At 39.2% G+C, this 12,867-nt stretch overlaps 2 protein-coding genes across 2 annotated transcripts; one reads left to right on the forward strand and one right to left on the reverse strand.

Annotated features, from left to right (window-relative positions):
• Positions 1 to 59: 59 nt before the first annotated feature.
• On the forward strand, positions 60 to 4,370 carry LOC111654895 (alpha-N-acetylneuraminate alpha-2,8-sialyltransferase ST8SIA3-like). The gene is made up of 4 exons (XM_023406061.2): positions 60 to 591; positions 1,717 to 1,839; positions 2,508 to 3,065; positions 3,435 to 4,370. The coding sequence occupies exons 1-4, from the start codon at positions 434 to 436 to the stop codon at positions 3,718 to 3,720; spliced, it is 1,125 nt and encodes a 374-aa protein (XP_023261829.1). The 5' UTR covers positions 60 to 433; the 3' UTR covers positions 3,721 to 4,370.
• A 3,666-nt stretch (positions 4,371 to 8,036) lies between these two features.
• On the reverse strand, positions 8,037 to 12,861 carry LOC111654931 (ras-related protein Rab-27B-like). Its single transcript, XM_023406110.2, has 5 exons — positions 11,833 to 12,861; positions 11,595 to 11,680; positions 10,821 to 10,924; positions 10,486 to 10,609; positions 8,037 to 9,208 (listed from the first exon to the last, which is right to left on the reverse strand). Exons 1-5 carry the CDS (start codon positions 11,983 to 11,985, stop codon positions 9,019 to 9,021), a joined length of 657 nt encoding a protein of 218 aa, XP_023261878.1. The 5' UTR covers positions 11,986 to 12,861; the 3' UTR covers positions 8,037 to 9,018.
• Between the last annotated feature and the right edge of the window lie 6 nt (positions 12,862 to 12,867).

A 12,867-nucleotide genomic window follows, 5' to 3' on the forward strand; every position in this document is an offset into this window, starting at 1 on the left:
GGGAGGGGTAGGGGGGTGGGCGGAGGTGGTGCCGGTGATGCTGCTGGTGGTGGTGCTGGTGTTGGTGAACGGGGCTTGTCTTCTGGCTGGCTGGATGTGTTGACACGCATTTCTGCTCCATCTCCTTGATTAAAGCGGCAGCCTGGAGGGGAGTCGCAGCCGAGTGTGAAGCAGCAGCAGCGGCAGCAGCGGCAGCAGCAGCAGCAGTCAGGGGTCTGGGCAGACGGAGGAATGAGAGAGGACCGAGCCGCGGCATCTTCACTATGCAGCCGACTACCACCACCAGCCGTCCATTTTATACGACTATATGAGCCGATGAGCTCCAGTTTGTCTGTATCTTGCAGGCAGGCAGCAACAGTGTGCGGTCCCGGAGATGACAACATAGGCCAACGCCTCGCTGCAGCTACATACAGGGAATGAAAACGCTCCCAAGATGGTCCGCATCGCCAAGGCCCTGGGTTTGGTTATTCTGTGCGTCGCTGTGCTCATACTGTCGCTCATCAGCTATGTCTCCCTGAGAAAAGACAGCCTCTTCACCTCCTCTAAATATTACATGGGAGGCCCGAGGATTATGTTCCATGCAGGATTTCGGTGAGTGATCTTCTTTTTCATAGCAGAGATTGTAGGTAGTTGATGAGATGCAGACCAAGGTTGGTGTAAATATAAACAGAGGAGTGTGGCCTGTAATGTGCATGATTCAACCTGGATGTGATATACAAGCCTTATACATCACTTTCCCTCAATTTGGACCATATGCTTCCTGTCAATCAAACACTGAGCTGTCCAAGGTGGTGCTGAAAATATACTTAGATAAATTATACTTTTAGATAACTTGACACACACTATAGTAGCTATAATGTGAAGGTTTGCATCATCCTCATCAACATCACATCCATTTTTTTGTGGCTCAAAAGACAGAGGTGGCAAGTAACTGAGTACATTTCCTCAAGTACTGTGCAGTTCTGAGGTATTTAATAGGAGTATTTCCATTTTATGCTACTTTATACTTTAAAAGGAAAATTGCATTTTTTTTACCTTTCTGCATTTATTTGGCACTTACAAGTCACTTTATGAAATATGATGCTTTGTTATTAATTAAACAACTATTTTTTATAGTTCTTTAAGTAATTTCTCAATAAAAAAGGCCAAACATTTCATCGTTCTAGTGTCTAAGATTTGAGGATTTGTTTATTTTATTTTTGCATGGACAAAACAGGCAATGTAAAGGTTTCACTTTGGGTCTATTGCGAAAGGCTCACTGTTAGTTTTTACGAACCAAACATTTTTACATGTGGCATTAGTATTTACACATTATGTAATGGATCATAATTCTTCTTCCACTACTGATAATTAATAGTTAATTTGAAGGTCTATGTTTTTACATGTGCAACCCACATGATCAACATGTAAATAGTGTTGAGTACATTTACTCAAATATTGTGTTTAAGTACAACTTGGAGATACTTGTACTTCACTTGAGTACAATTAAACAATGATACAGCCTATTATTATTATAGAGTAAGCTTGCTGTGGCCTATATGGTATGAAAAACTCAGATCTCTCTCTAGAAAACCATCAGAATAAAGGTAGCCAATAATCAAAAACAGGACAAGACCAATACGAATACGAGCGTGACTCTTCAGCTAGATTACGTTTAATATCACATAATGATTACTAAGCATGATATTTCTTTTTTAAATGTAATGTTGTTTTCAGGTCTCAGTTTGCCATGAATTTTCTGGACCCATCCTTCATCCCATTAACCAACGCCCTGAACGAAGAGCTTCAAGGAAAACCGTCCAAATGGAAGTTCAACAAGACTGCTTTTTATCAGCAGAGGTAAGAGATTTTAATTCTCAACTATATTTCCTACTGTACATCATAAAGGTTTTTTTTGTTTGTTTTATCTGTCATCCTGCAGGATATAGGGTAGGCCAGCAGTGGTTAAGTGTTGGTTAAATGTTAAATGTATAGTTGGACAGGGCAACTAATATTTTCCTTATTGATTAATCTGCCAGTTATTTAATTGATCAATGAATTAATTGTTTGATCTATACAACATTAGAAAATAGTAAAAGAAAATGCCCATCATAATTTCCCAGAGCCCGAGGTGACATCTTCAAATTGTTTGTTTTGCCTAATCAACAATCCAACACCTAAAAAAATATTCAGTTTATTATCATATAAAACAGAGAAAAGCATAAAATCTTCACATTTGTGAAGCTGGACTTGTTGTCTGACTTAAACGATAAATTGATTATCAAAATAGTCACTGATTAATTTTCTGTGGATCGACTAATCAAATATTCTACATCTACTAACAACTGCACAGTAAGTAATGGCTATGCACTTATGCAGTTATGTCTTCTGGCTGCATCACACTTGTATTTATTGAGCTGAAACTAGATCGTCGTTTAAATGGATATAAATAGGCCCATAAATACAAAGCTGCATCTCCTATTGCCGCCTGTAACTGTGCTTTTAAAAGTGTTTTTTTCTTTTTTCAGGAAAGATATCTTCAGCTACATCGACATTCCCAACAACTTCTCCCTCACAAAGAATCGAGTGCGTGTTGGCCAGCTGATGCACTTTGATTACTCCAGCCACAAGTACGTCTTCTCCATCAGCAACAACTTCAAATCCCTGCTCCCAGACACCTCTCCTATCCTCAACAAGCACTACAGCATGTGTGCTGTGGTGGGAAACAGCGGCATCCTGACCGGCAGCCACTGCGGTCCAGAAATCGACCAGGCTGACTTCGTCTTTCGCTGCAACTTCGCTCCCACGGAGGTCTACTCCAAGGACGTGGGCAGGAAGACCAACCTGACCACCTTTAACCCCAGCATCCTGGAGAGGTACTACAATAACCTGCTGACCATTCAAGACAGGAATAATTTCTTCCTCAACTTGAAGAAGCTGGAGGGAGCCATCCTGTGGATCCCCGCCTTCTTCCTCCATACCTCAGCCACAGTGACCAGGACCCTGGTGGACTTCTTTGTGGAGCACAAGGGCCAACTGAAGGTCGAACTGGCCTGGCCGGGAAACATCATGCACGATGTCAACAAGTAAGAGGGCTGATCTGATTTATCATTTGTGCACAACCAAAGTGACATAAGAATCTAAATGGAAAGTTTTTTTAGGGCTATAGGGAGGTTACATTCAGCAGTTAAAAACTTAGGCATTGTGGGTGTTGTTTACAGGCTGATTCGAGGACTTTTAGGCTCAGTTTATTAAATTTGGCTAGTTTTATGCCAACAAAAAATACGTATGTAAAGGACAAGGACTGGGCATCAGTATTGGTGCTCACTGCTCAATGCATCAGTGTTAAAGCTTCAGCAGGAAGGATTAGGATCAGGATATTCTCCACTTTGGAAAATCAGAGTTGTTTGGGTTTAATTTATTTTTGACCTGCTGACTTGTCTTTTCCCTCACAGATACTGGAAGACTAAAAACCTCTCTCCCAAACGTCTCAGCACTGGAATACTCATGTACACTCTGGCCTATGCCATGTGCGACGAGATCCATCTGTACGGCTTCTGGCCCTTCGGCTGGGACCCCAACACGGGCAAAGAGCTGCCTTACCACTACTACGACAAGAAAGGGACCAAATTCACCACCAAGTGGCAGGAGACTCACCAGCTGCCCAGCGAGTTCAAGCTGCTCTACAAGCTGCACAGGGAAGGCGTGACCAAGCTCAGTCTGACGCACTGCACTGCTTAGACATACAATGAGTGTTGGATGGTTTAAGAGGTGACTCCACAGGCCGTGACCCAGATACATCAGCTCTGTTCAAAACTTCTGTTGTGACCCACGTTGCATGATAAGTGTTAAGGCAATTTATGACACCCTCATTCTACAAACACACACTCACATCACGCTGTGATTTCACATGAAGATGTCAGGCTCACTCGTGGTATAAATCGCAGATTCATTCGGTATATCGTTGTGTTCAGTACAGTTAGGATTTTTATGCTGCTCAGTTGCTTCCATTAGTCTCCTTTGCATGGCTGCTGGCCGTGGCTAAACAGCTCGAACAGAACAAACGTCTATTTAACTGGAGTCCACAGGGGATTCAGCTGTGGAAACAGAGAGTCAAATCTGTTTATTACAGTATTGATAGATTTATCGCCTTTTACAACAGTATACTGATTCTGTACACTGAAATCACTGCCCAATCTCAGGGAAGGAGTTAGATCAGTGTTTTTTTGTAATCAGATTCAATGCCTCAAGAGAGGTGCAGTTCCTGTTTTCAGGCCTTTTCCCCCTTGAGCTGTCAGACAATCTGCACTGCTCTGGAAGACGGTATATGTTTACAAGACTGTACTGTATATATCTCTCTCTCTATGTATATATATATATATATATATATATATATATATATATATATACATAGAGAGATATATATATATATGAATATACACACATGTATATAATATACTTGTGTGTCTTTTATTCTCTGTAGACAGTGTGACTGTCCACTTCAGATTTTGTTGAGATTCTTCAAATTTTTGGAATAACAATCAACATTCCAACAATAAGCCATAAAATCCATGGACAGAAAGCAGAAACTATGTTGTCATTACAGTACAGAATTAAAGAAAGTGGTATCGGCCTACATTAGGTTCTGAAACTATAAGACATTTGAAATATCTTCCTACAAGAGTACAAGTCTATAGCCACGCTAGCGGTAACATTCAAGTCACAGAGTTTAGATTTTCAAACAAAATAAATACCTGGCAATCTTTGAAAAACCCAAAATGTCGTCTAACAACACTTAACCACTGTTCTTTCTGGTATTCTGATTCTGGTGTTTCCTGACTCCTCAAAGATAATATTTAGTCCACAGCAAGATTTAAAAAAAAAAGTTTTTTAACCTGTTTCCCGAGTTGCTACTCTATTTCCTGTCCAGTAAGATGGAAATGACGTATCTTCTTACTCTTTTACAACCCAAGACAAATACTAACACGTTATTTTGTTTGCAATTAAAAAAAGTTAAATTCTTTGTTTGGCTCATGTTGCACAAGTTGAGCCTGACATTGACATTTTTTGAGAGTTTCATTAAACAGCTTTCTGAGTTTGTCAGGTATTTATTTTTCAGAAATCAGATACTTAGTTTTGTGATGTAATGGCAATACATGAGAGTCACAAACTGGAGCTAAGGTTGCACTGGCTATTCGTAAATCCATTCCTAAGTTTGTGTGTAAAGTTCTTCCTAAATTCTAATTAACTACTAGCTATTTTCAAACTAGTGTGTTACTAAATCTGGTTGCAACCTTATGGTGAAGACAAGACTTCAGGGAGTCACTGCTACAGACAAATAGTAACCCTGGCAGCAAAATTATTCTGGCTCAATATACGCCCCGGTTCCTTGACCCACATACAACATGACTGTCAGATGCTGCTTCCACATCTGGACCAATTCTGGCGCACACAAAGAAAATCTTCCTGGCTGTCAGCCAACACTGGAGGATAACAGCTGGAATCAAGCCAGAAGTGGAAGTGTATGTGCCAGACTTGGGCTGAGGACTCAGGCATTTGTTGTGCCAGAGGTTTAATTTTGTTTATCAGGGAGCCCATCATCATCAACCACAAATTGTCGTTTTTACACACATTTTTTGTACAGATTAAACAAACAAGATATAGCATGTTAATTAATGAGCTTTAAAGGTGCTGGTTGGTGGATTTTGTTACCTTTGGAAAGAGCCAGGCTAGCCACTCCCTGTGCTAAGCTAAGCTAACTCGCTGCTGGCTACAGCTTCATATTTAACATACAGACATGAAAGTGGTATCGATTTTCTCAATTGAGTCTCACAAAAAAGACAAGTGTATTTCCCTTTAAAACCCAATATCCTAGCTTTTAAAGACTTTATTATTGAAACATAATGCAACATAAGCAACAAAACTTCCAAATGTAAAAGTTTTGCGGAGTTAAACACTGGCAATCCTTTGTAAATGTAGTTAGATATGACTTTGTTTTATTTATATATGCATATAGAGAAACACGTTAATGTTTTAGAGTTAATAGATTCATGCAGTGTAGTGTGATTTCTAAATATCCGATTATGCTAACCAAACTGCTGTTATTCGGCCATTTAGTGCAACATTACTGACATAACATTTTGTAATTTGAGCTATAGTGTTATTTTTGTGAAATGTAATTTAAAATTTCTCAAGTTTACATTATTAAACAGTATGATAACAGACTTTTGAACCAAATTTTCTATATTTTCTCTTTTACTCTTCAGTCTAAACAGGTTATGTATTTGCAAGCTAATGTTAGCTGCATCAGCTAGTTCCGTTAGCTATGCAACAGGTACACCTGGCAGTTTAGTGGGTGTGTATATTCATTAATATTACATAAGAACTAGTTTTTGTGGTGAAACGTGTTTTAACTTGCCGTATAAATCTCCACTTAGTAAACACAAGCTAAGTGTGAACTTACGAACAGCTGCAACTGTCTCCAGAAAACAAACTGTCGGATCAGTGACAAACGGAGTGGCAATCTTGCAATTCTTACCACTAATGAGGCAAAAAGTGTAAAGTCTGACCAGAGGGTACCAGATTAAGACCATCTTGTGACCTAAATCATGGCGCTAGCATGGCTAAAAACATTAGGAAATATAACATTTTGGACAGTTTCTTCAAATATTCAATATCTACCAACAACTGATCTTGAGGTTACCACTATTTCAATTACAAAAACACTAAAGACGAGACTACACTATTTATTATAGAGCTTTTGATGACTGGGGGAAAGTTATTTATTCATCATGTAACCATATCAATTCCAATATTTGTGACATAAAACAGAAATGAATGAATGTTATATGACTTACTGCATCTTGTATAAAAAAGCATGATCCATTTAAATGACATTGCATGTGAGGCACTAACAAATCTTTTAGGCTAGTTTTATACAACCTTTTTGAAGATTGTTTTGAGGGTAAAATTTAGTTATTTGCTATTGTTTGTATTCCTGATGGTGTATTCCTCAAGAATATCACCAGTGTCTTTGTATGACAGATGTTTGAAGGCTAAAAAAAAAGAAACCTACTGCTATATTCCACATGGGACCAAACCTCTACAGATCGACTTAAAAATGAACAAGCTTTATTTTTTATAAGTGTAGATAATCTTGGGTTCTCAAAAACAGTCCACCCCATCATGCCAGACTGAAGCAGACTGGTGGATAAAGGGTTGAGGACGACTGAGCCCAAACAGTGAAAGCTGGCCATATGACCGTCTTATGACTCTGCAACATGTGCTCCCTGTTTCAAATTCTGGCTTAGGCTGATGTGAAATACACAGAGAAATGCAGTCATTCACACTTCCCAGATGTAGTGTGTGCTTTTGTGCTCATTCAGATTTGGCATGACGGGCATTTGCTTGACATCCTGTCCCACACAAAGCTTTTTTTCTTCCGTCAGATATTTCAGATTTCAGATTTCAGATAGATATAACGTTTGTGTCTCGTCTCTTAAATCACAGTGCAGTCACCAACCGACAACCACGAAAATACATCTGATGAATTTCAGGCCATTTAATTGATGTCATAGATGTGCTCATTTAAGAATAATTTAGTCCCTCCATTAGGAATGTTGTGTACACCAAAGACCATATGTTCAAAGGAGCAATGTTACCTTGGCTTGATACAGATCAGTTTGGGATTTTCGAAGCTGTATGACAACTCACACCAAGTATTATGGCAGGAGAAATGGAATATGCCTTTGTTGAATTTTACTTTTTGTGGCACAAAAATTATTTGAAACTTTTGCTTTTTTTGGCTTCAGCCAAAGTGATGTGGTGGAATTAATGTGTGACTCCATGAATGTGCTCCTGTAGTTTGAAAAATGCACTGGCACTGACACGAATGATAGACATTTTCCTCCTCCAAAAAGTTTTTCTTAAGTTTCTCTCAGTGTGTGTAAAACCGTAATGATGCTAACAAAGTCTGTGCGGATTGTAATTCCAGTCAGAAAAACAATATAGCTTTTTGTGCATTACATTTAAATGACCAGACAGTGACATACATAATCTTAACATAAATTGTCTTTATTCTAAATGCAGCACTATACAGGACTCATTCCAACAACCCTTTAACATTCTTGTACTTGTGTTCAATCTGCATGGCAACTTCGTTCCATAATGCATAAAAAAGCTTGGCTGCTTATGTACATGTCGTATAAAAGTCATAAATCATGTAAGGGACTGTGCTATCTTGGTTGTTCTAAACAAAAATGATCATCCATATAAGAAATGTAACCATGTCTTAAATGTTTTTAGATTATACTCCATGATAAATATACGTTATGTGCCTGCATACTCCTTCCATCAATGCCTCAATGTGTCAAATAAAAACGGTATTTTTCTCTGACATTACTCATTTGAAGATGTTTTGTTTTGTTTTTTGTTTCTTTTTTTGCTGAACCACTTGATGGCTTTAAACCGGGTTTCTGCAGCGTTCACCAATTTAAATCTGAAAGTTTTTAATACCCTTTTAATAGCACACACAGTCAAATTGAATAAAATATAATATGGTCAAGCCAGTAAAATAATGAAAATATGGAAAAACCAGTAGGGGTAATATGGCTTAGAATAATTTTTTCTTTACTTCCTAGCCTATAGCAATAATTACTATGAATAATAAGAATTATTATGATATATGCTCAATTAATAATTAGACCTGGACCTGGATAATCAGCATAAAATGGATGGATTAACCAATTAAAAATTATTAATTCATTTAAGTTTTTTAAAAATATTTTCTATAACAACGCCTATATTCAGTTTTAAAGTCTTATCTCCTCCTGTCCTTCCTCTTTTCTCACTTAACAGTGCATAGGCTATGAATAAATAATGGATATCTCAAGTATGGATCAGTAGTTAGTTGATTTTCAACTGATCTTCTGCCTTACCTAGCAAGCCCCTTAGTCAAGCTCCATAACAATGGCAACTCAAACTGCAGTGTCACTCAGGGCAGATGTAAAAAGTGGTTGGAGTGGCTGCTCGTGGTCAAGATCAGCAGGCACACCTCCTCCTGACGGGAGCCTCCACTACTTCGTGGCTGGTGACGGGGCTGCCGTTGGGTGCGGGGCTGGGGCCTCCGTATGTGCTGTGCTCCATCCTCTTCATCACCAGGCCCAGCAGGGTGGACACGGCCTGGTCCACCTCAACACCTGTCACTGCGCTCGTCTCAAAGTAGGGGATGCTGAGGAAAACAGAGAGAGGAGTTGTTTAGTCAATGGTGGAGGAGGAATCCACATCCTTTACTTAAGTAAAGGTCAAAATACCAGACTGTAAAAATATTCCGTTAAAAATAAAAGTCCTGAATTTGAAAATGTTAAAGTATCAAAACTAAAAACCAAAAAAAACTCTCTGCAGAGAAAACATCCCCTGTGCACTATTATATATCATATCATTAAATTATTATTACTCATGCATTAATGTAAAGGCAGGACTTTACTGTTGTAGTTGGTTGAGATGGAGTAGATTTTTAACTATTCTGTATCGGACTGCAACTAATTATTAATGTGTTAATGGATTAATCTGTGGATGATTGTGTAATTAGATTGTCCTGCATGTTTTGATTCAACAACAGATCCAGGAGAAAAATCAGTGCAGCGGAGGTGAAAACAGCTCACTAGCACCATCCTGTGGTCAACTGGAAGTAGGAGTGCCATGTTAATCAAATTAAATCTAAGACTTGAAAGATGTTTTTAATATCACCAGTGGGGGCATTTAGGTATAGAAGCATTTAGTAACTACATGTGTTTATTGAATTCATATCACCTTTTTTTCCACCTCATTTTGTGCATAAGCCTGAAAATAATGTGCCCAAAATAAAAAAAGGTTACTGTTCCTCAACCCTTTTGATCGGCCTCCTTTGACATAAAAAGGAATATGAGGCCTGTGTTGGTACCTTTTGTGTCACATGCAAGAACCAAGTCTTTATCAATAGCTGTGGCACTGATATGTGGATCCTAAAATGCTTTACACAGAAAGAATCAGGGGACTTGGACCTTTCAAACAATGTCTGATTTGTCGACAGTCGGGACAGTGTCTTTTAAAAGGCAAATAAAATCAAGTGTGTATGAGTTCATTTTGAGCCTTTCAATCCTCCCTTATGAAGGAGGAGGGTGTTATGACATGGCAAATTACTATTATTTAGTCTTTCCTCTGTGCGTGAAATAAGTGTGAGGCAAGTCAGGTGTCTGTGGCTCAGATGTGGGATCTACTCTGAATTTGATTTGTGTTTATCAAGAGAATCTGAGGAAGCTTTCTGTTCAGTCGGTGCTATAGTAAATGTGAACAGAAACATGGGTTAGTTGGGTTAGAGAAAGAGCAGTGGCGGATAGCGGCAACTCCTCAAAACAAAAAGAGGAAATTTGACCGATATGCATCTCCACTGCACATACACTTCCCACAGTCTCACACTGTTCCTTTAACACATAACTCACAAACAATAGCAACGATTTAAAGCCTCACCCGTATCTGTCCGCCAGATCTCTGGCCTGTCTGGCGTGAACATCCCTGGCGTCTCGGAGGTCGGCCTTGGTGCCCACCAACACGATATCTGGACTATCACAGTACGCGTTGGCCTGTAGCTGACCTGAACCAACACAGAGGGAGTCATTTAAACCCATGTAATGCAAATAGACATGCATGAGTAAACTTGAAAGTCTGCTCAGAAATTCCCCTAGTCAAGGTTCTTACTGACAAAGGCAACTTTGCATCTCACTCTCAGTGGCAACAAGAGAGAAAACATTGATCTGAAAGAGTATTGATCTTGAGGCAGAGCAGACTGCTGAGACGACACATACTCATCCAGTTCCTGACGTTGAGGAAACTTTGCTGATTGGTCAAGTCGAACATCAGCAGGAAGCCCATGGCATCTCTGAAGAAAGCTGTGGTGAGGCTGCGGAACCTGAAAACAGACGGACAACTTTCAACAACTGATGGACGGGTTGACGTGATATTTTGTACAAAGATTCATGGAAAGTCGTGGAACTATAGTACATTTACTCAAGTATTGTACTTAAGTACGGTTTTGAGTTACTTGTGCTTTTCTTGAGCGTTTCTATTGTTTATTAAGCTACTTTACAGTTTTATTGCACTACATTTAACTATGGTTAAGGTAAGTTATGGTTATTTTGCACATATAATAATCTACAGCGTTGTTTAAGATGATCTCGGCCTGGGATGAGACCAACTGATTAGATTTGCGAATGGTTAACTGCCCCTCTGCCATTAAAGTGCAGTGCACAGCCACTTCCTTCAGATTTTTGCCTGAATCTTTTGGGACTGTCTTGTTTTTATGATTTTAGCTTTTTTCTTTTTTTTATAATTATTCTGATGATTTGTTTGAAGAAGAATTTGCAAATCCTCGTCAACAAGTTTCTTGCTTTCAGGACCATTTATTGTCAGCATTCCCTGGTTTGAATTCGTTGGTGGTAAGGGGTAACAGCGTACATTGCTGTTTTCATATTACCACTAGTAGTCACCAAAGTAAGAAGTTTTCCACTTCCTATACATGGGGGCTTTGAATAAACATGTCTATAATGTAAAATATAATGTGAACATAAGGGTAGATTTACCTCTCTTGTCCTGCTGTGTCCCAGAGCTGAAGGTGGACTTTAAAGTTCCTCTCAGTCGTCCCGTCAGAACCTGTCCCTGTGTACATCTGATCCAAATCACAAACCATATATCATATAACATATATTTTAAGACAAAAACAACACATCACTTCTAATATAAAAGGTAATATGTTTTTATTTTTTAAATAACAGGTAAAATTGCATTTTATCTTTGTCCACCAGAACATATATCACTCACCACTCTCTTTTCCCTGAAGTCAATGCCCACTGTGGTTGTGAATTTGCGGTTGAACTTGTTGTCGGTGTACCTGTAGAGGAAGGTGGTCTTTCCCACCCCAGAGTCCCCAAGTGCCAGCAGCTTGATCAGATAGTCATAGTCCCAGTCAGCCATTGTGCAGCTGAGTGCTCAACCTGCCACAAAGTTGGACTCACAGTACAATGCTTTGCCGGGTTGATGCATCATATAGCAAACCATAACAGTTTAAGGAAAGCCTGCAAGTGGGTTAGGCTGAGTAACTACTTCTAGGCATGGCTGGATTAACCTCAGAAGGGGTCTCAGGGTAAAGGTTAACCAGTGCCAACCAGTAGCCCTACTTTACAGTAGAAAATAATTAGTCAACTGAATGAAAATTAATTGGCAGCAATTTTGATAACTGATTAACTATTTAAGCCTGGTACCTGCTCCTCAAATGTGAATATTTGTTAGTTTCTATGATACTAAACGTTGTTGGTCAGACCAAAATTACAATTTGAATGTGTTACAATCGGTTTTGGGGAAGAACGATGCACATTACACACTATTTTCTGACATTTTATAGTCTAAACACTGATTATTACAGAAAACAACTATCAGACCTGTCAGAATTGGTTGCAGCCTTAAGCCGTATTCACGTATTCATAAAACAAGGGTCTCACAGGTGCAGTAGGTGCAGTGCCCCTCCAAAACTCCCAGCGGGGTGCCACCTTTACTTCACTACAATAATGATGCTAGCTACGTTCCAGAGACTCAGCGTTTTTCCAACAATTTTGGAAGCTGCATCTACATCCTGATACTTCACTAAGTGGATAGGCTGCCTTCGGTCTCAATATGAGGGTAATTTGTTCTTGTACAGTTAACTGAGAAACATAAGTAGACTACTTAGTTTTGCATTTGTTCAAGCAGCGATTGGCTGTGCCCACAAATGTCAGTGCAGCTCGGGTCAAAGTTCAACAAATTTGGACAGATGTCACAACGCACCACAAACACAATAGTGAAGAGGTGTGTGTGCAAAAG

Source organism: Seriola lalandi, unplaced genomic scaffold (assembly GCF_002814215.2).
Source record: "Seriola lalandi dorsalis isolate HSWRI2012SDOR001 ecotype SW California unplaced genomic scaffold, Sedor1 jcf7180002054294, whole genome shotgun sequence".
Taxonomy (NCBI): Eukaryota; Metazoa; Chordata; class Actinopteri; order Carangiformes; family Carangidae; genus Seriola; species Seriola lalandi.

What these genes read in the sequence shown, in the direction of transcription:
- LOC111654895 (XM_023406061.2), top strand. Translation starts at nt 434, where the DNA reads ATGGTCCGCATCGCCAAGGCCCTGGGTTTGGTTATTCTGTGCGTCGCT. An exon ending in ACTGCTTTTTATCAGCAGAG is followed by an intron (nt 1,840 to 2,507) that starts GTAAGAGATTTT and finishes TTCTTTTTTCAG; the next exon opens with GAAAGATATCTTCAGCTACA. An exon ending in ATCATGCACGATGTCAACAA is followed by an intron (nt 3,066 to 3,434) that starts GTAAGAGGGCTG and finishes TTTCCCTCACAG; the next exon opens with ATACTGGAAGACTAAAAACC.
- LOC111654931 (XM_023406110.2), bottom strand. Translation starts at nt 11,985, where the DNA reads ATGGCTGACTGGGACTATGACTATCTGATCAAGCTGCTGGCACTTGGG. An exon ending in CAACGTCAGGAACTGGATGA is followed by an intron (nt 10,610 to 10,820) that starts GTATGTGTCGTC and finishes GTGTTGGTTCAG; the next exon opens with GTCAGCTACAGGCCAACGCG. An exon ending in GATCTGGCGGACAGATACGG is followed by an intron (nt 9,209 to 10,485) that starts GTGAGGCTTTAA and finishes TGTTTTCCTCAG; the next exon opens with CATCCCCTACTTTGAGACGA.